The 21,364-nt window shown below is 38.0% G+C and overlaps 2 protein-coding genes across 22 annotated transcripts in view; one reads left to right on the top strand and one right to left on the bottom strand.

The window, feature by feature from the left end:
• The window catches only part of LOC124163590 (coiled-coil domain-containing protein AGAP005037), a 242,090-nt gene that overhangs the window by 142,918 nt on the left and 77,808 nt on the right, over window positions 1–21,364 (top strand). The window lies entirely within an intron of this gene.
• Window positions 2,270–14,808, bottom strand: LOC124163592 (C-reactive protein 1.4-like). The gene is made up of 4 exons (XM_046540605.1): window positions 14,434–14,808; window positions 11,148–11,253; window positions 6,386–6,654; window positions 2,270–4,847 (listed from the first exon to the last, which is right to left on the bottom strand). Exons 1-4 carry the CDS (start codon window positions 14,626–14,628, stop codon window positions 4,533–4,535), a joined length of 885 nt encoding a protein of 294 aa, XP_046396561.1. The 5' UTR covers window positions 14,629–14,808; the 3' UTR covers window positions 2,270–4,532.

Raw genomic sequence — 21,364 nt, 5'->3', positions numbered from 1 at the left:
TTTTTTATTGCATTAAAATCGAGATATGAACTGCTTAACTTATTACCTATTATTATTAATTACCGTTCCTCTGACATAAGTTCTGTCGCTTCGACCCCGACTTCTGACTTTAAGTATATCTCACTCGACGTGGAGCCCTAAAAGAGATCATCACTTAGCTATTACTATGGATGCTTAATTTTCGATTCCAGAAGGACTAGGATTGTGGTGGCTTTCATTCGTTTTGATATACGAATTAGGCTGGGTACCACATACGAATTAGGCTGGGTACCACTAGTGACATGGAGGTTACGCGCTAGGTTTAGTTTGCTTGAGCAATTAAGAAAAGATAGACATATTTCAGAGCAACGTCAAATTAGAATCCAATCGTCTCCTTATTTTAGAACCGCATCGGCAAATCTAACTCATGACGGCGCTGTAAACCCATGGATTAAGTCAATGAATGTAGATTCACCTCTTTCAAGCATCCCTTTACTCAACGGGAAACTTACATACAACTCGGCAATCCGCCCGTGAAGGGGGATGGCCGGGTTGTATGTCCATGTAGAGAATCAGTTCCATGGACACTGTACGCTACGAGCTCATAATCACGATATCATTTACGTGGACGTGCAACTTGTTTGGAGAGCTATCGGTCGATCGACTCCTGATGAGAGCAGGGCAGAGAAAAAATGCACGGTTTGTATTTAATGGTGGACTTCCTTTGCAATCGATGACGTTTATGGAATGAAAGTGAAACCGAGATCAAATAGCTCTCGTGTTTTTCAGACTTTATTGACGACCGAAAAATTTATGTCATTTTTTTCCGTTCACTTAAGAGAGGGAACACCTGTTCCTCACTTTGATCCTAATCGCAATCATTTTACTCGCGCCTTTAAGTTTATTATTCAGTCACGAATTTCCGGATTTCATTGAGTTTTATACCTTTTTTAGTACTTTTTTCAATGGTTTGTTTGTAAGGGCATGCGTTAGCAGGATTATTCTTAGCATTTCTCCCGTAATGCTATCGAATATTTTCTTCGCCATTTCTCACGTGCAGCTAATACTTCTCCAAATAGGAAACGATGCGAAATAAGTGCGTTCACGTTCTATCATGAAATTTTGCGATCTTAAATAGAATTATTACCTTTGAGTTGAGCTGTTGATGCACTGAAAATCCAATTCAGGGATAGTGTAAATGAAGAAAAAGTGCGATTTGTCATTGAAAGCATTCAGGAAGGAAAATAATACCTCCTTCATAATATTACGACTCAAAAAAATGTCCAAATGATAAAGTAGTTTTCTGAGTAGTTAATATAATCAATCAATAGTTAATTATAGCTCAAGAGAGAAATCCGTTTCCCCTTTTCATGTTATCCATGAATGTCCCCCTTTGTACTCAGTGCTCAATTTTCGTTAGTTCTTGATTTACTTTATGAGTAATGTACTCATCCTTTGTAACGCACTTGTTTGTGGTTTTAATGCCTTTTTTCCAATTTCGGTAAATAGATTATTGATTATTGATAATTTATTACTATTTTTCATACGATATAAATTATTTAAAAAGCCTTTTTTGATTTATACATTTATTATAACTTTCAATACATAACTCACATATATACATACATATATTAATCAGACAGCTTGATACCTTGGCAGGTAAAGCTTGAGAAAAGTACTTTGCAGCTCTAAAATTCCTTTCTTAGTTTGAAGCTCATCTTGAAGGACATAACCTTTGGTACATTTCACAGGAATATACTCTTTTCTTAGAAATTCTTGCAACCAGTTCCGGAAGTCCCGTAGCCTAAAACACAGGCAGCAAGTCGTGACCAGTTTTGAAAGTCAGAAATTAGGAGCACATTTAAGTACCAATATTGCATTGGCATTAATCTCACATTTATCGCATTGACAAAGCATTATTTACAGCGGTAAATGTTCATTGCACAATTTTTTCATTCCCATTTGACAAAGCAATTGCTTCAGCGGCTGTCTCACGTAAATGTGAAGGAAGTAAGGAATTTGTATTTGGAAGCTATTCTTTTCTGTTCCTTTGCAAGCCATTGAAATATTTTTATGCAATTTAAATTTACGTGATTCCTTCGTTCAGGTTAACATTTCTTTTTTATTAGCTCGTCCAACGGGTGAATTTTAAAACCTATTCATCGGATAATTCCCTCAATTGCCAATTTGCCAGGCGTTCCGTTAGCATCTCACTTGAAATGACTTCGGGTGAGGTTCACTTCACCTTTCTTGTTAATACTGTCTCTTTGGTAGTTTTTGTGGGGATCAGTAGTTACAATTTACTTTCACCACTCGCTAAACATGGAAGCCATTTCGCGTATATTTGTTGACACGACAGTTCACGCATCTAAGTCTACTTTTTGCTGCATCCATGTTTTCTCGATTTTTTTCCATCTTAAGTTCTTCAACTCCATCATCCGTCGAATCTCACCGTTTTTTATGGTTCTGTGAGAAAATCCTACTTTGGGTAAAAACTTATGTCATACCCTTTCCTCTCGTTTAACTATCATTCACGAACTCCTTCTAGAAAAATCCATCCGCTAATTCAAAAGTATTCCAAAAGAAATATCATTGCAATGTTGTTTTATGTTTGTAGGAAATTGAATGTTAGGGAACCTTCTGACGAATCATAAATAGGCTCAAAAGGACTCGTCCACGGCTAATTAGACGAAAACAATCGAATTTTTCTTACTGAATATATTTTCTCTAAAAAAATCTTTGTTATTGTAAAACTGAAAAATGAAACTAAATAATGTTCAAATTTGAGATGATACCGGAAAATATAGACCAAAGTTCCCGCAAAATTTCAAGGTGGTGACCTAATTTTTCAGCGAATAAAAACGTCACCATTTAAGATCGGTCGAGGGAGACGGAGCTGCTACAGAGAAGACTTTCGTGCAGAGATTTCTTCCTCTTTATGTCATTTCAATCGCAATTTAAATAACTTCAGTCGTTTTTCTATCAGTCATCCCGGCATGCTTGGTTGAAAGTTGAACTCGCCTCGTATTTTCTCAGAGCCCTCGACAGTCGGACCTCTTAGAAGAAAAAGGTGTGGCCTAACCAGATTCCCATCTCCTACCCATTCATCCATGCCTCCGTATCACACGGGATATCCATCCGTGTCAATTTATATATCCATTTACATTTCTTAAGTTTTTGCATTGATATTTATTTTATAGAAATGGTATTATTTATTTTATATAAATGACATTGTACTCCCATTTTAAGTAGCTTTCCTGTCTCACCTGATACTTTTGTACAGTTATTTTCCTCTCAGGCGTCAGACATCCCTGAATGCTTGGTTTAAAGTTGAACTTGCATTTTTTTCTTCTAATTTCTCGAGTATCTTCCCGGAATTAATATCTTACAGGTACTTTTATTCTAACTTCAATAGTTTACGAGCTAACTTTGTGGAACTTGCTTATGATTAAATAAATGCATTAATAAATTTGCCTATTCTAATGCGCTTATTTTGGAAACTGGTGAAACCGGTTTTGGATTAACTCAATAAAACTGTGGGTAATAATATGGGGATAAGACAACCTTATCAATATAATTTTTAATTACTGTAATTCTTCCCCTCGTCCACCTGAAACTTCGTTCCTGTGTTAGAGTTCTCCTTGATGAATATTTTTGGTGACGTTCAAATGACGCTTGTGCGTGCGAATAATACTGATTGAATTTGAGATGACTCTTTCGTTTGTTTACGAAGATGGACCCCGCACAGTTACGAATGCTATCGTTTCTTCGTTACATCGCTAGTATCTCTTCGCTCCATTTTTATGGTCAACGGTGATAAAGATCAATTTTTTATGAATGATGAATATAGTAGGTATAGCGGTTAAGAGCGATTTGCAATTAAGTTTTTAACAGATGCCCCATATTCATCGTTCACCGGAAAGACGCTTAATTACCCCATTAAGATTGAGAGCACACGGTTGTGAAAGGAGTTTTTCATGAGTGAAATTTTTGACTGAAGGATTTTGGTGAGAGCGCATCTCCGATGGTTGGGTTGAGGGGTGTAGTCGGGGGCCATCTCATTATTTGGGGTCCTACTCTTTCCAGCACAATTGTGCTAGAGCCTTGGACGGTTGCTCCTCAAAGAAGAGAAAGACTCCTATCCACGTCCCTCAAACCACCTCTCTAGGATCTCGCTCTCACCAAATTTCCTTTAGCCAGCATTGTTTTCGGCGACTAGCACAATCTAGCTAAAATATTAAATTCATCCAAGTGAGCTATGCAGCCGTACAATCAACTTTGTCGATACCCAGTGCTCGTAATATCTGGAGCCACCCCTGAAAAATTAAACCAGAAAAAGTCACTTCATTCGAGCAATCGTTCATTGAAGCTGCCCCTCGAGGTGGACAAGGAAAGTCGTCTTTTTATTCAAGCCGTACGGAACAACTCCACCCTATATCGCCAAATTTGCATGCAAACTTGCCGACGGAGTCACATTTACAGTAACAATCCCGCTTCTGACGGGGATAACTGCATTAACTGGGCTTGCGACTAGTATGTCTTTTTTTCAAGTCTCAGAAGTTTCCGCACGAGGCCTTGGCTGGGGACACAAGCAGACCGCCGTAAGCCCTGATGGGCGTCTTAGCCCAGTCCACCAGCAGGGTGCTCTTCCCATCGGTGGCTGGGGGTGATCCACCGCCCCTCAGGGTGCATTGGTTGTAACTCGTCTCGTATAAAGTCTTCCCGAGCCCCTCCCAGGGTCCGGTGGCCAAGTTGAAGCCGAAAAGCTCGCCTTCGAAGCCGTCGTCCAAGCCCTGGTCGAAGTCGGTCAGCTCCTGGCCCACTGCCACCTCGCCTCCAGCCGGAAGCACGGCCTCGGGGTCTCCTTTCTGCGAAGAAAAGCAAAAGAAAATGAGTTGGCGTTGACTAACGGTCGAATACGAAATGTGATAACTTTTAAACCTGCCGTCTCTCAGCGAACTCTCTTCTTATTCAACCTCTTTACAACCAAAAATACTTTCAGAGCCAATGCCACTCAAACAAATTTAAAATGTTGCAACAAAATGCCTCAAATTAAAACAAAATCAAAATTCAAGCATTAATTTCAAAATTAATCGGACGTTCCATTTCATTAAATTTATTGTTTACGAAGAAACACAGAAAGGGGTTCATTTCTCGCCTCTAGTTTTGGCTTCTGCGCAGCCACTTTGACTTCGCATTTAATCACTGGTTAACATTGAAATATTAGTTTGCTGTTTTTTTCTATTTAACCAATGTAGTTAAGTCTAAATACGACAGGCACATATTGTGAATCTTCGCTAACAGACTGAACCATCGTCGGGAAAATCTCAGTGCCGTATGATGGTAACCTGCTAACTACGATACACATTTCCCAAAATCCGCCATCCTCCTCCCATCAGCCCTCGGCCCACCCCTCTGACACTTTCCAACTTCCCGAGACCACCCATCATGCACCAGACAATCCAGATCATGGCACGCGCAGGTTTCATATTACGAAGACCACGGATCGTTAGCTCCGAAAGAAAATATCGAGTTACACCAGATTAATAGAATCGTGTTTCAACTCTCACCATTTTTTGCCAACAGACCTTTTTCAGCCTTCCTGCTTCCATCCTGCATCTCCCTCTCTCCAAGCCAACTGCCCCATGACTCAACTATGTATTGTGCTCATTGGTGTCTAGCAAAGACTTTCGACGGTTGATAATGCACCTTCATAGGATTGCAATTTGCACGTACTTAAAAAACAATGAAGCCAAACACTGACATAATTCTAACATTTTCGGTAGTTGTCCCATGAAGAATTAAAATTGAAAATGAAATGGGGAGTTGGAAGTGAAAGAGCTCGAAGCTCCTTCGCTGTCGACGAAAAAAGGTTTCAAGTTACCTTATGAAAAATACGAAGTGGTTTCTTTCGAAGAGTCTCTGCCTGCTCCCCGTCTCACAACAACTCTTTTCACGCGGCCTGTCTTTCTGATCCAAGTTTGGTCCCAAGCTGCTGGCAAGAGTAACCTACTGTGATGCTGGGTAACATCCTGTAACTTACCGCAACTAGTGTTTTTGCCTCCATACGATTTCAATATTAGTTATGTTCACCAATGGCGTAACTTGGAATATGCTTTGGGGGGAAGGGATGGGATGGCCTGAGGTGGCGACCCCTCCCCCCTGACTACGGGGGGTTCGGGAAAATTTTTGAAAAATGACATGCCCGAAATACATTTTACATCATTTTTTCACTTAAATTTTAACTTAAAGCAGACGCAGTTATTATAACTCAAAACTAGAAAATATCATTAAATATTTTTTTGGTTTATCGGAGGCTTTGGGGGGGGGGATCTATCCCCCTCAACCCCCCCCCAATAGTTACGCCACTAATGTTCACCCTAAATATATCTCTTTTCCCACTCACCGCTGAGTAGACGGCCTTCCCTCGGAGTCCGCCGTCGAAGAAGAGCAGCCACATGCCTTGTTCCGCGTCCATGCCGCTGGTCCAGTGCAGGCACGTGTGGTGCCAGCGGCCCACCCTCATGTCCGGAATGGGCACACTCGCCACCGGCTCCTCGTGAATGCGCAAGTTGATGTGCGCCGCGCCCGACACCTCTCCCTCGTCCGCGCCGCCGTCTGCGCCAGACCCCGGCGGCGATATCCACACCCGCGCGTACCGCTCCTTCTCGTCTCCTGTCATGGTCAATAGAAAGAGTAACCTACTGTCCATCGCATAGCATTTAGCATGAGATTCGGACACCCATGCGTCATAAAAAGAAATTAGCACGGATAGGTATTACCTGGTGAAATAAGGGTGAAGGGGTTCGGTCGATTTTGAATGACGGAGAAGTTAGAGTGAAGGCCGTTTCACATGGGGCACGGAATTGCGCAGGTTAGAACTTCATTAATTTCTAAAATGGCGTGGAATTGCGCGAATGCATGAACGAAATCAGAACAGGGGCTATTTTGCTTCTCACGTCCACGCATTCTCGCATGTGTTCTAGCAATTCACCGCTTTACACGACGCAATTTTGACTGCGCCTTCGTACACATGTCAAATTGTGCAAGTGAGTGCCCCGTGTAAAACGGCCTAAAGACGCTTGAAACTTTGCAGGGCCCAGTGTGGTCGACATTTTATTTCGTGCACTTTGCGACCGTGTTTTTTTTAGTTCTATCCGTAAATGCGAGGATGAAGACACCTCGGCATGAAAAAAACCGTGGTTTAAAAGGTATCTATGGAACTGGGAAGTAAACCCCGGAGAAGACATCGATGCGGCCAAGAGACTACTCAACTCAATTGGAATACCTTATGTGCGGCACTATGCTTAATAGTCGTGACACTGAATCATAGATTGCATGCAGTCCATACAATTTTTTCTGTAAATGCCAAATGCCCCGAAGCCTTAAGTTATTTTTTCATCAATGCAAATTTATATTTATAGATATTTTTTCGAGAAACCTCAAGCCTTGTGAGAGTCAAATTTGTTTTGTTTCAGCCTTATTCGGATAGGTCAGGCTAAATCTCATGTCTGAGATAAATTACCACACGGTGGAGGCAGAAAAAATTAATATATGGCTTGCGCAAGCACCAACTTATATCAATCGCTAAGGTTTAGCATTTTTCAGAAGGTAAAATGTCAATATTTATGTTTAAGTCATAAATCTATCACTATAGGGTTAGGGTTTAGCGTACCCGCCGGGAAACGAAACTCGAGTAGTGAAGTATTTTTGAGTAGTAATTTGAAAAAATTGTTGTGATTCTTACTTGCCCACAGCAAAAAATTTATTTCCTGTAAGAGTTTCATCAAAACTTTATTTCATACAGTTATAGACTCTTGATCTTTTATTTTAAAATGCCAGTTTTGATTAGGGTGTTTGTTGTAATGAGTTATTTATGTCCATTAATAATTTTTTAGCGGCTCCAGCAATATAGTACGAAAACATAAAGTTTGAGAGTTGTTTTTTTTTTATTCTTTTTCGAAAGTACGCCTATTCGGCTAGATGAGTTACGTAATCGTTGCATTTGTGTGCAAGACTGTTGCAGTTTTCTGTGAGAGTATTTTTTGTGGTCCTCATGTCGAGGGAGTGTATTTGCCCTTTTTTCTCTGAGGAACTTTGAACTCGCCAATATTTTCTTGTCTTTTTGGGGAATTCCTTGCGTTGAAGTGTGGAGAAAGTTACCGACAAAGTTTGGAGGACTTGTCGGGACGTTGATAAAGCGGGTCTTTTGGAGTTTCCTGGCGTGTAACTGCCTTCTTGCCGTAAGTTAACCTTCTTGGGGTGTGGATAAATTGAGCTTCGAATTGAATTGGAGACATATCTTTGGGAACTGCTGTTGGAACAGGCGAAGAATACGTCACCTTCTTCATGGAGCGTGAGATTTAACGTGACCTAGGAGATTCAATTTGTGCCACAGACTATTCTCGTGTTTTTTTTCCTTGCTGAAATAAGTTTCCCGTTGAGTAAAGGGATGCTTGAAAGAGGTGAATCTACATTCATTGACTTACTCCATGGGTCTACAGAGCGGTCATGAATTAGATTTGCCGATGCGTTTCTAAAATAAGGAGAGGATTGGCCTCTGAGCCAGAAACAAATACTTTTCAGTCCAGTAAGAAGTTCTCGGAAAAATTTGTGACGCTTTATATTTAAAGAATTCATTTTTTAAGAGATATTTTTAGCCAAATCAATTAATATTTTCTCTGAGAAATCGTTTATTTCATATTTAATGAATGATCCTTTAGATTACTTTAATGCTCTGAAAATTTTAAGCAACATACGTAAACATTGTATCAATATGATTTCATAAAATGTTGAAATATTTTGTATAAATTGTTCTACTTTGATATTCATTTGAAAAAAAGAAATATTATTTCCTGATTATTCCGTGGTGATGCTTTACGTTTTTGATAATCTCGAGCATTAGCTCTGAGATTCTGACCTGAAATACAGGGAGCAAAACATACAAATGGGTATCAAAGGTCTGGGTAAACCTTGCAGGGATACCTCTTGTAGCTACAACATAGGGTTAAAAAATGTATGGGTTTGCGGAATGTTGGGAAGCTGTGATACTAATAATTTCGAAGTTGAGGAGAAGATAATTTCAGATATTAAAAAGTGGTGAATCGTCGTTTTATTGGATACCGGTTTGACATGACTCGACAATTAATTCGTGAAAGCTGATTCCTCTTGGACACTGGTGAATACTTTCTTTCTCAGAGATTTCCACTTTAGTTCAGTGTTTCACATAATAATTATTTTATTTTGCTTCTGTCCAAGGACTGAATAAAATCCTTCGCTCTGGATAGGTAGCTTATAATCCATCTATTCAGTGCGGCTACTTTAGTATTTTGGGCTCTGACAGTGTGATATGAGTGCAGAAATAATTAACTTCATACCAAATGATACGATTTCAGATAACCATAATTCTGTTAAGTCCTCTGGCGATACATAAGAAAATTACTAAACTCTCACTAAATACATAAAGATAGGCCTAAAAGGTTTTTTTTATGCAGATGTCTAGCGATGCGTGAAGTCGCATCTTTAATGGTCAATTGAGATTATCGGAAGCAAGTATGAAATTATACCTGGACTGCTCAATGTAGGCCGAGTGCATCAGGTTCGCTTTCTGTAGTTCATTTTGTGACTCTGCACATCACCTACCTTGCGGTACACGAATATGGGGGACGATTTCTCCAGAAAATGCAATTTGAGTCAAAGAAGAATTTCACACTTTTGAAATATGGTATTCGTGATCATTTGATGCACGTATTTAAGGCGGTAAGGCCGTTTTACACGGGGCACGTAAGTGCACATTCTGACGTGTGTACGAAGGCGCAGTCAAAATTGCGTCGTGTAAAGCGGTGAATTGCTAGAACACATGCGAGAATGCGTGGACGTAAGATGGCAAAATAGCCCCTGTTCTAATTTCGTTCATGCATTCGCGCAATTCCACGCCATTTTAGAAACTAATGCAGCTCTAACCTGCGCGATTCCGTGCCCCGTGTAAAACGGCCTTTAGAGTAGCCAACGTTGTAAGCTTAATAAAATTAAGCTCTCTTGGGCCAGAAGGGGTCTTTGATGGAGGAAATATAGGAGTATTTATTGAAAGTAAATGCTAAAGTAATGATTATCCGCTGATATTCAATCATTTCGATGGGAGTTACGAAGATGGGAGTTACGGAGACGGAGAGTATCGGAGATTTTGACTGATAGCGATGATATTACCATTTTGATCCATCACAAATACACTCATGAAAACTACTCAATCAAAATATCACAACTTCAGCATTTGTTTTAAATGAGCATTAATGTAACAAACATGAGCGTCCCAGATGGAATGATGCGTTCTTTTATGGCAACACAGCCGTTAATTAAATCTTTATTTCATATCAATATTCGGATAAGCATAAAAAATATTATTTTTAACCATAAAACAAATTGCGCGAGCAGCTTTGTACTATTCCTAATTATACTAAAAATGTATCCATTGTTTCAAATTAACGTTCAAAATACATAACCACTTTCAATTATCAATTTGAATTTTTAAGTCAAAACCAAAGAATTTTCCTCTTTTCTATTTAAATTTTTAAATCTAGACAAAAGAATTTTCCTCTTTATTGTGTAAAATTGAGACAAAATTCTCCGCATAATGGTAAAATCAGTACTAAAATACTTTTTCTTATATAGCCTAAGGTCTCTCATCCTCAATTACGTATTGTATACAACCAACAAATTCTACTTTTTTCTTACGCTCTAAATAATCTCCTATTCTAAAGGCCATTACATAGAAAACGTTAGAAGGTAAAAATCTATTTGTACACGCATTCATATAATATTTATTTATGCTATAAGAATTTCCATTTGACTAAGCTTATTTAAAAATATTATTATAAACTTACATATTAAGTATTTAACTCCATATTCACCTCATCTGATTCTGTTATTATCAAATACCATTATGTGAGTCATGTACAACAATAAATAAGCATCCGAGGTGATACTAAACATATGGGTATTAAATGGAAGAAGTTTCAAAATATACCGAAAGTACAACCTTGCAGCAAAAATATGGACCTGCTAAAGTAAATTCCTAATATTATTAGTTTGATATTCAGGTAAAATCTATCATGAGGTTCATTCTCTTCGTCATAGTTTTGATGCATTACCTGCATCTTGAGTGCACTTACTTGAGTAAGAGAAGATGGGCTGCGGGTTTGTCATGTTGAGCGACTTCATCCAAAGGCAGAACGTGAACGAGGGCAGTCGAGGTACTTCTATCAAGTACTTGATGAACTGCGACCCAGAAGAGAAGAGAAAGAGAAATTGCCATTCATTAGTACGAACCAGAGAGTCATAAGGGAGGGGGAGGGGATTGATTTCTCATGCAACGGGGTCGAGCAAGTGAACGGCTTCCATCATAATTTCCCCTCGATTCTCTTTCTGCTAATTCTTCCTCCGAATGTTCTCTTAGTAAACCTCTGCATCTACATAGTATTCCGTAATCCACGTCAAAATGCGTGTGCCTAGAAGTTCTAAGACACCAGCCGTCAGCAAATAAAGGAAATCCGCGAACTAAGTTCCGCCTAGCAGTCAATAAAGTACTTCATTGTTTCGGGGAAAAACGAATTCCCATGCCTATCCTATAGGAAAAATATCTCTCATAATTTATCGCTTCCGACGGACTTGGAAATGTAGTGCGGTTCCAATATGACGTTCTCCGTTGCGCTCTGAAAGATATCATTTCTTAATTGCTCAAACAATCTAAGCCTAGCGCGTAGCCTCCGAGTCTCTAATGGCTACCTGCCTAATTTGTTTTACTTCTGTTCAGCGCTTTGTGTACGCCCGCAACAGTTTTTGACGACTTTGGCAGATTTCCTTTGTAATGTCACGGATTGAGTATTTCTGCCCGGATCCCATTCATATGCTCGATACATATTCAAGGTGTTTCGTCGGACGGGAGGGAATTTCGAGATGATGAAGACAGCGTATAGTAATCGTATTTAAATAATGCTAAAATTAAGATGGCGGTCCTTCAACGAAGTCACATTTATTATTAATATTATTATTATCATCATCACACATATCCACGCAAATTGACTTTTGCCGTTTGAGTTTCTTTGTGAAACATATAAATCATCATGAATCACAGACATTATCATATTAAAAGATATGAAAATATCTGTTTAAATTTAACAATACAACAATGCATGCTTTTTTTCATTTTCAATTTTGAATGCCTCTGTGTTACGAGACAAGGCTTTCAGTATCTCTCACGGTAATTAGTTTAATTCATTCACCGTCCTCATTAGGAATGAGAACTTTTTGACGTTAGTTTTTCGTGATCTCCGTTACACTTCGTGCATTTTGTCGATACGAGATGAATCTTCGATTTCTTTTCTAAGCTCGCCCTTTCTCTATCATTCTCAATTATTCTACACGGCTTGCAAATTCTAATCTTTTAGCATGAAGAATCTCCCGTCCCTAAGGCCGGTTCATGGATAAAATTATCAATAAATATAAATAATAATATACGAAACAATAAGCTTCACAGCTTCGTTCATGTAAAAAAAATAGCGGAGACTGAACGTCTTCTATCATTCTTCTTAAACTGCCGCAGACAACGTATTGAAGAGAACCGTATGAAATATCTCCTGTAATGCGGTATTCATTTGGCTAATTTTCCCATCGAGCACTTCACAAGTAAACTTTTACGTCGAGATGAGTACAGCTCTCTTAATGGAATTGGCTGCATCCCTGAATGAATGAATGAATGTCATTCCATTACCGGGACGTTTTCCTTTCGCGAAATTCTTCGTGTGTCTCTAGAGCAAGAACGCCACTAAAAAAATAAGCTTCCTCAATTAGAATCGTACGTCATGTAAGACTGCTAGAAGAAGATTCGAGACTAGAGACGTTCAAAATGCTGAAAGTGGCGCTCAAAACGTTTTTGTGAATTGGATGGTGAGAAGTGCCTTCATTTGTGAATAGAACTTAAATCCTTTGGTGAACACTTCTGTGTATTCCACCGTGATGTCTGCATAATAATCGGTAGGGTAATGGAAAACCTGGGAGTTCCTGTACTTACCAAAGTCTGTTCTCCAGTTTTAAAGTGGCAAGCGATAATTTTGGCTATGTAGAATAATAATTGATGGCGGAAACCTTGATAATGGTCATTAACTTACTGACATGTAGGTCGCATGAAAATGAAATCTGAATCGTAAGAGCTTTTTTGTCCTACGAAGCATTATTAATAAATAACTTTTTCTCTATTATGTAAATTTAAACGTGTAATTATTCAGTTACCTTATATTCAATTGGCTTGTCAAAGCATCTGATTAAACAAATAAAGGCTAATGATCTTTCTTAAACTACCTCTCTCGTCGATAATAATTTCATTTTGCGGAAACGTGCTGGGGCTGGTATTAATTACTATTTATCCTATATATTGTCTAAATGAGGCATATCAATTGAGTATGAAAAAACACTACCAATATCACAATAAGTATACATTTATCTTTCAGCTTCTGCGTCTTCAATGACATTTTTGTTCATTTTTATTTATTTTGAGTGCCTTAATTATTTCTATTCCTCAATGAGCTTGAATAAATTCTCTGCACCTGTATAGTATCCTGCAGGTATCCTTTAGGATGTTTTTCTGCGGGCTCGTGAAGGATATTCGTAGTAATGATTGGCATTTCGACTGAGAAACAGTGTAAAAATGGCGAAGAGATTCCGAAATCAAACTTGCGCGTTTCGCGGATAGAAATTCGCCGGTCTGAATATATCGTCTATTCGGATTCCAAAATTTCTCTCCAATAATCCCTCGAATTTTAAAATCTCTCGCACACCTATTTTTCATGCGACAGTTTCCGCGAACTGGAAAGCACTGCTGAACGAATATTCCCACTTGATTCCAGTTTTCAATCGAGCTGATCATATGACAGTGTCGATCTGAATTAGGGCTATTCTTCAAATGTGAGTAATGCTTTTTCTCTTCTGTAAATTGAAAACTTTCAACTTTTTATTTCTTATTATTCTCGGTTTAATTCCCATTTCACCAGGTGATCCCACTAAGGGTATTATTTTACAGTAGGTATGAAAAGTCTTTGGCCCGCAAACTCAAGTCTGCCCAAAAATTACAAGGGTTTTAGTCTCATCAAGTTATAATTCTATATAAATTTAGTAAGAGTGAGAGGGAAATTGGAAGAATATTACCGAAAGCTACCGATGTTGTTAGGCGTTGAGAGAATCAGAGGAAATATTAGCCATAAAAATAAGAATATTCGCAGTGAACTCCATCACAGCGTGGGTTACGTATGTTATCTATGTGGGTTACGTAACGCACTCTGTACGCCATAGTAATGTAGTGGGTTCAATTTGAGCGACGAGATAATTCCCGGAAAATCAAACGAGCAAACAGACAAGAAAGTGACTTTTAAAAAAATGTTGTAAATAAAAATGTGGGTGTCTCACCTGAATGTAATTCTTCTGCGTCAGAGTGATCTTGTTGAGGAGATTGTCCTCTTCTTGGTCTGCCGCAGCGATGAAGTTCTTTGGATTCCTCGCGCTCACCACGAGAGCCTCACTGCCACAGGTCGCCAACAACAGAGACAGCAGCGCCGAGAGGAGCAGCATCAGAGCGCCTTGACCAACACACCTGTCTCCCATCCTGACCGTCACTGTTTCCCTCGGAGCAGCGTACCCCACGACTCCCAACCACCAAATGAGCTCAGACGGCGAACTCCTCCTCCAAGAAATGCTCTCGCTCGGTCAGCCGGAAGCTCCCCCTCCTCTCCAATTTGCTTTCATCGCGTCGAAATCGGCCTTCGCATGAGCCCGATGGGACAAGTGCCCTGTGGGCCAAAGGGAAAGCTGTGCGGCGGGACCTCCCACCCGCAGTGAATCCCTCCCAGGTGAAAGGTGTCCTCCCGATGCCCTCTTAATCACGAATACTCACCGACACGAAGACGAGGCGCTCCAGATACCGACCTCGGCCGAGGATTCTTTTGGCACAGTGCCATGTTTCCACTACGTCCTTAATCTTTCCCTCTTAAGCTGATTAACACCAGAAGGACCGGGATCTTATCGCTACCAGGAAGGACCATTACCCTTCATTTTGAAGGGAAGTAATTATTTTAAACATTTATTCGTGTATTTAAAAATTGATTTCTTCGTTAAATATAACTTTTTCTTTTATTTATCAACTGAGTAATATTTTTAAAATTTACTACAAAAATTTTAAAATCACGTCGCTCCTGCTTCTCCAGCATTGGGCCTACCACACGCCAATCGGTATGACATATATACATGCTGCTTATTTCCATTCAAAATACGATGAGGAATGCTAAATGCATAAATGTGCTAACTATAACATCAAAATGGCCAGACGAGTTGTGATTTCGTGAATAAAACACGCGTTACTGTTACAAATAATAGCGCATAAAATTAAATTATATTTTAGCATAATATGTACCATAAAAAATAAATTTTAGTCAGAAAAAAATGACGATAGAAAACGAATATTATGCACTATAAATAAGTAGGTAGAGGTAAAAGTCGAAATGACGTGTCTGGTCCTTCTATAATAATAATAATCTAGTGTTGAGGAGGCCAGGAGCAGGGAACTAAGTGCATGTAATACTTGTAGTCTGACCTCCATAAGTTAGCATTTGGCCGATGAGCATTTAGCCAGTCATTCAGTGAAATAAAGCCTATGATGCCCATCAAGCGATGTGGGGTGAGTTACTGTGCGAATCGAATACGGCACCTTTTATTTGCATCAGGCGATTAGTGTCAACGTGTCAGTTTCACTTACTTTACTGAGAAAACAATTATGCCTCGTCAAAATATAGAAGTTTTATATTTATTGTTGTGTTGACGAGAAACTATGCATACTTGCGTCGCCTTTACATGGCAGTTAAAGCTCTGTGGTGAACTTACGTGTAACTAATGCTGACGATTGCATTTCAGCTCGCATTACTGATTATTTCAACGTCAAACTTCCCTCATTTTATTCTGCCATCGCATTTCTGTAGTAATTCTCATCGCTAAATATTATATGAATTTTCTCTACGCTGGATTTTCTCCTTTGGATTACAATAGCCGATAGTGAAAACACTTCCGATAGTACCCATGAAACTTCAATTAATCAGCAGCTCGATAACATACTTTCTTAGCTATCGAAGAAACGTTAACCAACGTAAACGTCTAGGTTAATTTCATCCTAGATGTGGCGAGTGACAATACCCTTTGCAGAAAAAATGTCTTGTACCATCTTTTTAACCTCTCTTTGCCTCGTGTAAAAGATGAGAAAAAGTTTCGAAATCAGCGTATTTCACTGATGACTCCCAGCGTCTTTAGGCCGTTTTACACGGTACACGGAATTGCGCAATCTGACGTACTTGCGAAGACGCAATCAAAATTGCGTCGTGTAAAGCGGTGAATTGCTAGAAGACATGCGAGAATGCGTGGATGCGAGACGGCAAAATAGCCCCTGTTCTAATTTCGTTCATGCATTCACGCAATTCCACGCCATTTTAGAAATTAATGCAGCTCTAACCTGCGCAATTCTGTGCCCCGTGTAAAACGGCCTTTTGAAGATGATAACTAGCCGATATCCCTTCCAATCTTCGTACATTGATCTGAAATTTCAATTTTTATTATTTTTTTTACCAGAATCTTTTTTTTTCCGTTCTATCCCATCCTTCACAAACATCAGCGAAATACACCGCAAATGATAACTACAATATCGAGGACGGTAGTAGATCAAATACTTTCTATCATTCGCACATTTTTTAAGCTATTATTCTATTATAACATTACCGTTATAACTCCCTGCTTTACAATGTCCTGTTAACAGTTTTACCATCCAAACTGGATAACGATGACCGTGAAGGCCGATAAAAATTTGTTATAGACGTAATTTTAATCAAAGAAGTGCCCTCTTTGATCAAAATTGCATCGGAAATGTTGACAACATAAATGAACATTAAGCTAGAAAAGTCAATTGACCGAACGAAAAACTCTTTCTTTTATGCTTTTCGAAACTCCCGTCCTCCCAGCGTAAATTTTCACGAGTCGAAATTTCCTAACCGAATCGTATCTCATTCACTGACGGCCGCGGAAAAAGATACGATTTCCGCGCCATATTTTCTGGAAATTAAGTTTGAAAATCCTTATTTTCGTACTCGTCCGTCTACTCGTACTGCTCAGATTCGCAGGGTCGCACTTGCTATTTTTAGCACGGTTGCTGTTTTATTACGCTCCGTACATATTTTTTATTAGGAAATGGAATTTATATTCCAGTGACAATTTAAAAAATATAAAGACAAGCATGCTCGTACGACATATGTATAAAATGAAGAGTTTTAATTTTTGAAATTTTCATACAAATGACACTCGTTGTTTTAAATAGAACTCGCTTCAGATTAAGTTCCGCTATTTGGATATTTATAAATCATTTTATAGAGGTGATTGATTATATATCATGAAAGAGGTGTTACGTTTCAAATGCCTTCACTTAACATAGCTATTTATAAAAGGCGATTTTTGCATATGGTCAGAGGGTGACAATCCAGTGTCGTAAGTTGTTCTCACAGTCGAGGTTTTCACTTCATGATAAAAAATATAGACCATGAATTTACTTTTAAATTGTAAGTTTTTTTCAAAATGGTGATATGACAGTAGTTTTTATTGGCATATCAGTAGAAATCTGTTTATTATGTCTCGTATTAAAACACTCCTATTTATATGGGGTATGATTCCTTCTATGGAGCCTATTTAAGTGTTAAAAAAATAACGTTTAAATCGTATTTTAGATGCCTTTTAAGTACCTCAACTACGCTAACTCTACGCTCCTACAATCGCCAATGACTATCCGGGTGTCCACGTATATGATTTTTTCGTTACGTCCTATAACGTCATTTGGATTCCGTTAACGTTTTGGTGAAAGTCTAGGATAAACTGCGGTACATCTAGCGGTGATTTTTTTCTGAGGAAGTGAAGTTACCCGAAGGAAGGAAACCGTGTAGCCAAGGAACTGGCACTTTAAAGTGCCTTCAATTTTCTCCCTTATTTGGAAAATATAACTTTCAACCCATTTGTGACTCTCCTTCGCAGCATACTAATGGGGTGGAGGTCGAGGGGAACAAAATATTCTTTTTGCCACGTAGCGTGTGAGAGAAACTAGTCAATTTATGAAAGATAACTCCAACATTGAGGGCACCATCTGAGGAATGCTAGCTTGCTACCAGCGAAATTTGCTAGAATAACTCTTGATGGAATGTGTGACAGGATATTTCGCTCACGGAAGCGAAGCATTCATCGATATATATATAGCAGTTCACCTTCAGCATTGAGGATAGCGGATCAATCCGCTGAAACGTCTGAACGTTTATTTGTGAGTGTCCCTTTTTTTACGTGTGTCTATGTTTTAGTAGTACAATTTTTGTTCGTTCGCCTCGATCGGCCACATATTTATATTATCGCTTAGTGCGCTTTCATCAAGATTTTATATATTTATATATATATTATGTTTTGGGTAAATAATGTTTCATTGAAATATTTTAATGCAAAATGGAAATTAATGGACGTGGACTTAACTTAATGTACAAAGTGAAAAGCCTTCGTCTCACGGCTCGTTGTGGTCCCACGTTAAAATCCTGCAAGGAGGAAAAGTTATCACTACCCACACAGCACACTCAAAATTTATACCGTATAAAAGTTGCATAAATGGATAGGTATAATATGCAAATAATATTCCGTCGATTATGCACATATTATGCGAATAATATGCACATAATATTTAAATATTATGCCGCCGTAAACTATTACTATAATATTGACATAATATGTATATTATTACATTGTTAGTAACATCCCATCGTTAATTATGATTCATATAAGAATCATAAATCAACAGCCACCCAGCAAACTCAAAAATCCTATTCAGTATAAAAGTTGCATAAATGGATAGGCATAATATGCAAATAATATTCCGTCGATTATGCACATAATATGCGAATAATATGCACATTATATTTAAATATTATGCCGCCGTAAACTATTAATAATATTGACATTGTATGTATATTATTTCGTTGTTAGTAACATTTTATCATTAATTATGATTCATATAAGAATCATAAATCAACGGCCACCCAGCAAACTCAAAAATCCTATTCAGTATAAAAGTTGCATAAATGGATAGGCATAATATGCAAATAATATTCCGTCGATTATGCACATAATATGCGAATAATATGCACATTATATTTAAATATTATGCCGCCGTAAACTATTAATAATATTGACATTGTATGTATATTATTTCGTTGTTAGTAACATTTTATCATTAATTATGATTCTTATAAGAATCATTAATTAACGGCCACCCAGCAAACTCAAAAATCCTATTCAGTATAAAAGTTGCATTAATGGATAGGCATAATATGCAAATAATATTCCGTCGATTATGCACATAATATGCGAATAATATGCACATTATATTTAAATATTATGCCGCCGTAAACTGTGATTGTATCCGTAAAAATCGATGATCATACATCCTCTGTATCAAAAAATGTGAAAACTTATGTTTTAATATATCACTAACAATTTCGTATCGTTCGCAGAATACTCCACAATTATTATTATTTTTTTATTTTACACACCGGCATATTCCGGTCTGGCGAGGTACGCAGCTTGGTAGCCATATTGCCGTTGTCCATGGCCGTTGTGTTGTTGTTCATTGTTGTTAGTTGTTGCCGTAGCCATATTGCCGTAGTTGGGAGAATTGAACGTCTATTGAAAAATCTAATATTAAAGAGGAAAAGATGGGTTTACGGAACTAATTTATGTCACAGTACTATTCTGGTAACGCATATACGATAAGGAATAATAAGCTTCATGGTATGAGGAACAGGACTTTATTTAAAATCAAAGTAAGTACACGTACGTGAGTCGTTGTCGTTTGTCATAGGGTAGAAAGCAAATCTGAAATTATCAGCTCCTAATTTTGAGTGTTATTCCCAGTACTTTAATTATTTTTTTTAATTACCTAAATGTATGTCTTATGACGGTACTTTTTCAGTCAGAGTCCCAGCTTGAAAAGTGAAGGGAGGCTATTCCAAGGAAAGACGAAGTTTTGGCACTTAAGTACTGAACCAGGTTGTGAGCTGCACTTTCGCCCTGAAGATATCACGTACTTGATCATATATGCATATAATTATTTTAGTTTGTGATTATTAATGACAATATTATCTTTATTGTTTCGGAGTGCATTTTCAAGAACGGCTTGCTTACATCGTTTGCGTGATTGCTCGCCACAACTCTATGACTAACACAGAGATAATTATACGATTAGAAGACCTCTTTGTGGCTTGGAATCACATTTTGGACCATTTTTAATACATTCGCTAAGAAAAGACCGTAGATGTTCAACCATGCGGATGTCATGGAAGGAATCATCGCGAGTGTTGTGATTGTGAATTCGTGTGACATACTTTGTACTTTCTAATCGCAATTTCATGAGTAACGATTATGGAAGGGCGAATGTTTGTCATTAGATGTCATTCACATGATATTTAAACCAAATTTGCGATGATATAGGACTCCTAACTGAATATTTGTATATTTGTGATACAACGATGAAGGATTGTGCCTTGTTTTAGTGCAATGTACCTATGCTGTTTCTACATGAATGATTCATTAAATTTCTCCTCGTTTCCAGAAATCAATTTTTATTCATGTAATTTTCGAATATTATGCAACTGCATGTTATCACGCATCAACGGTATAAAATATGCATAAAAGGTTCGTAGATATGGTATAAAATGTGCATAACATGTACCTAAAGGTGCATACTAATGGTATATATGGGTATAATATGTGCGTATATTTAGCCACATCAATGGTATAAATCGTGCCTAAAAGGAGCATATAAATGGTATAATATGCGCATATATTTTTTGGCCACATCCATGGTATAAATTGTGCATAATATGTACATAAAAGGTGCATATATATATGGGTATAATATGTGCATATATATAGCCACATCAATGGTATAAATCGTGCATAATATGTACATAAAAGGAGCATATAAATGGTATATATGGGCATAATATGCGCATATATTTTAGGCCACATCCATGGTATAAATTGTGCATAATATGTACATAAAAGGTGCATATAAATGGCATATATGGGTATAATATGTGCATATATATAGCCACATCAATGGTATAACTTGTGCATATTATGTACATAATATGTGCATATAAATGGCATAATGTCCTCATAAATTGCGATATTATGTGCATAATATGCGGAATATATGCACTGATGGAATGGCATAATGTTTGCATATATACGGAATATATGAGGACATTATACCATTTATATG

This window comes from Ischnura elegans, chromosome 8, assembly GCF_921293095.1.
Source record: "Ischnura elegans chromosome 8, ioIscEleg1.1, whole genome shotgun sequence".
Taxonomy (NCBI): domain Eukaryota; kingdom Metazoa; phylum Arthropoda; class Insecta; order Odonata; family Coenagrionidae; genus Ischnura; species Ischnura elegans.
Note: the sequence above shows the minus strand (reverse complement) of the source record. Positions and strands in the feature narration are given on the sequence as shown.

Coding starts and splice junctions, on each gene's coding strand:
- LOC124163592 (XM_046540605.1), bottom strand. CDS start 14,628: ATGGGAGACAGGTGTGTTGGTCAAGGCGCTCTGATGCTGCTCCTCTCG. Junction 11,254..14,433: donor CGCAGAAGAATTACATTCAG/GTGAGACACCCA, acceptor TCTGGGTCGCAG/TTCATCAAGTACTTGATAGA. Junction 6,655..11,147: donor GCCCATCTTCTCTTACTCAA/GTAAGTGCACTC, acceptor TGACCATGACAG/GAGACGAGAAGGAGCGGTAC.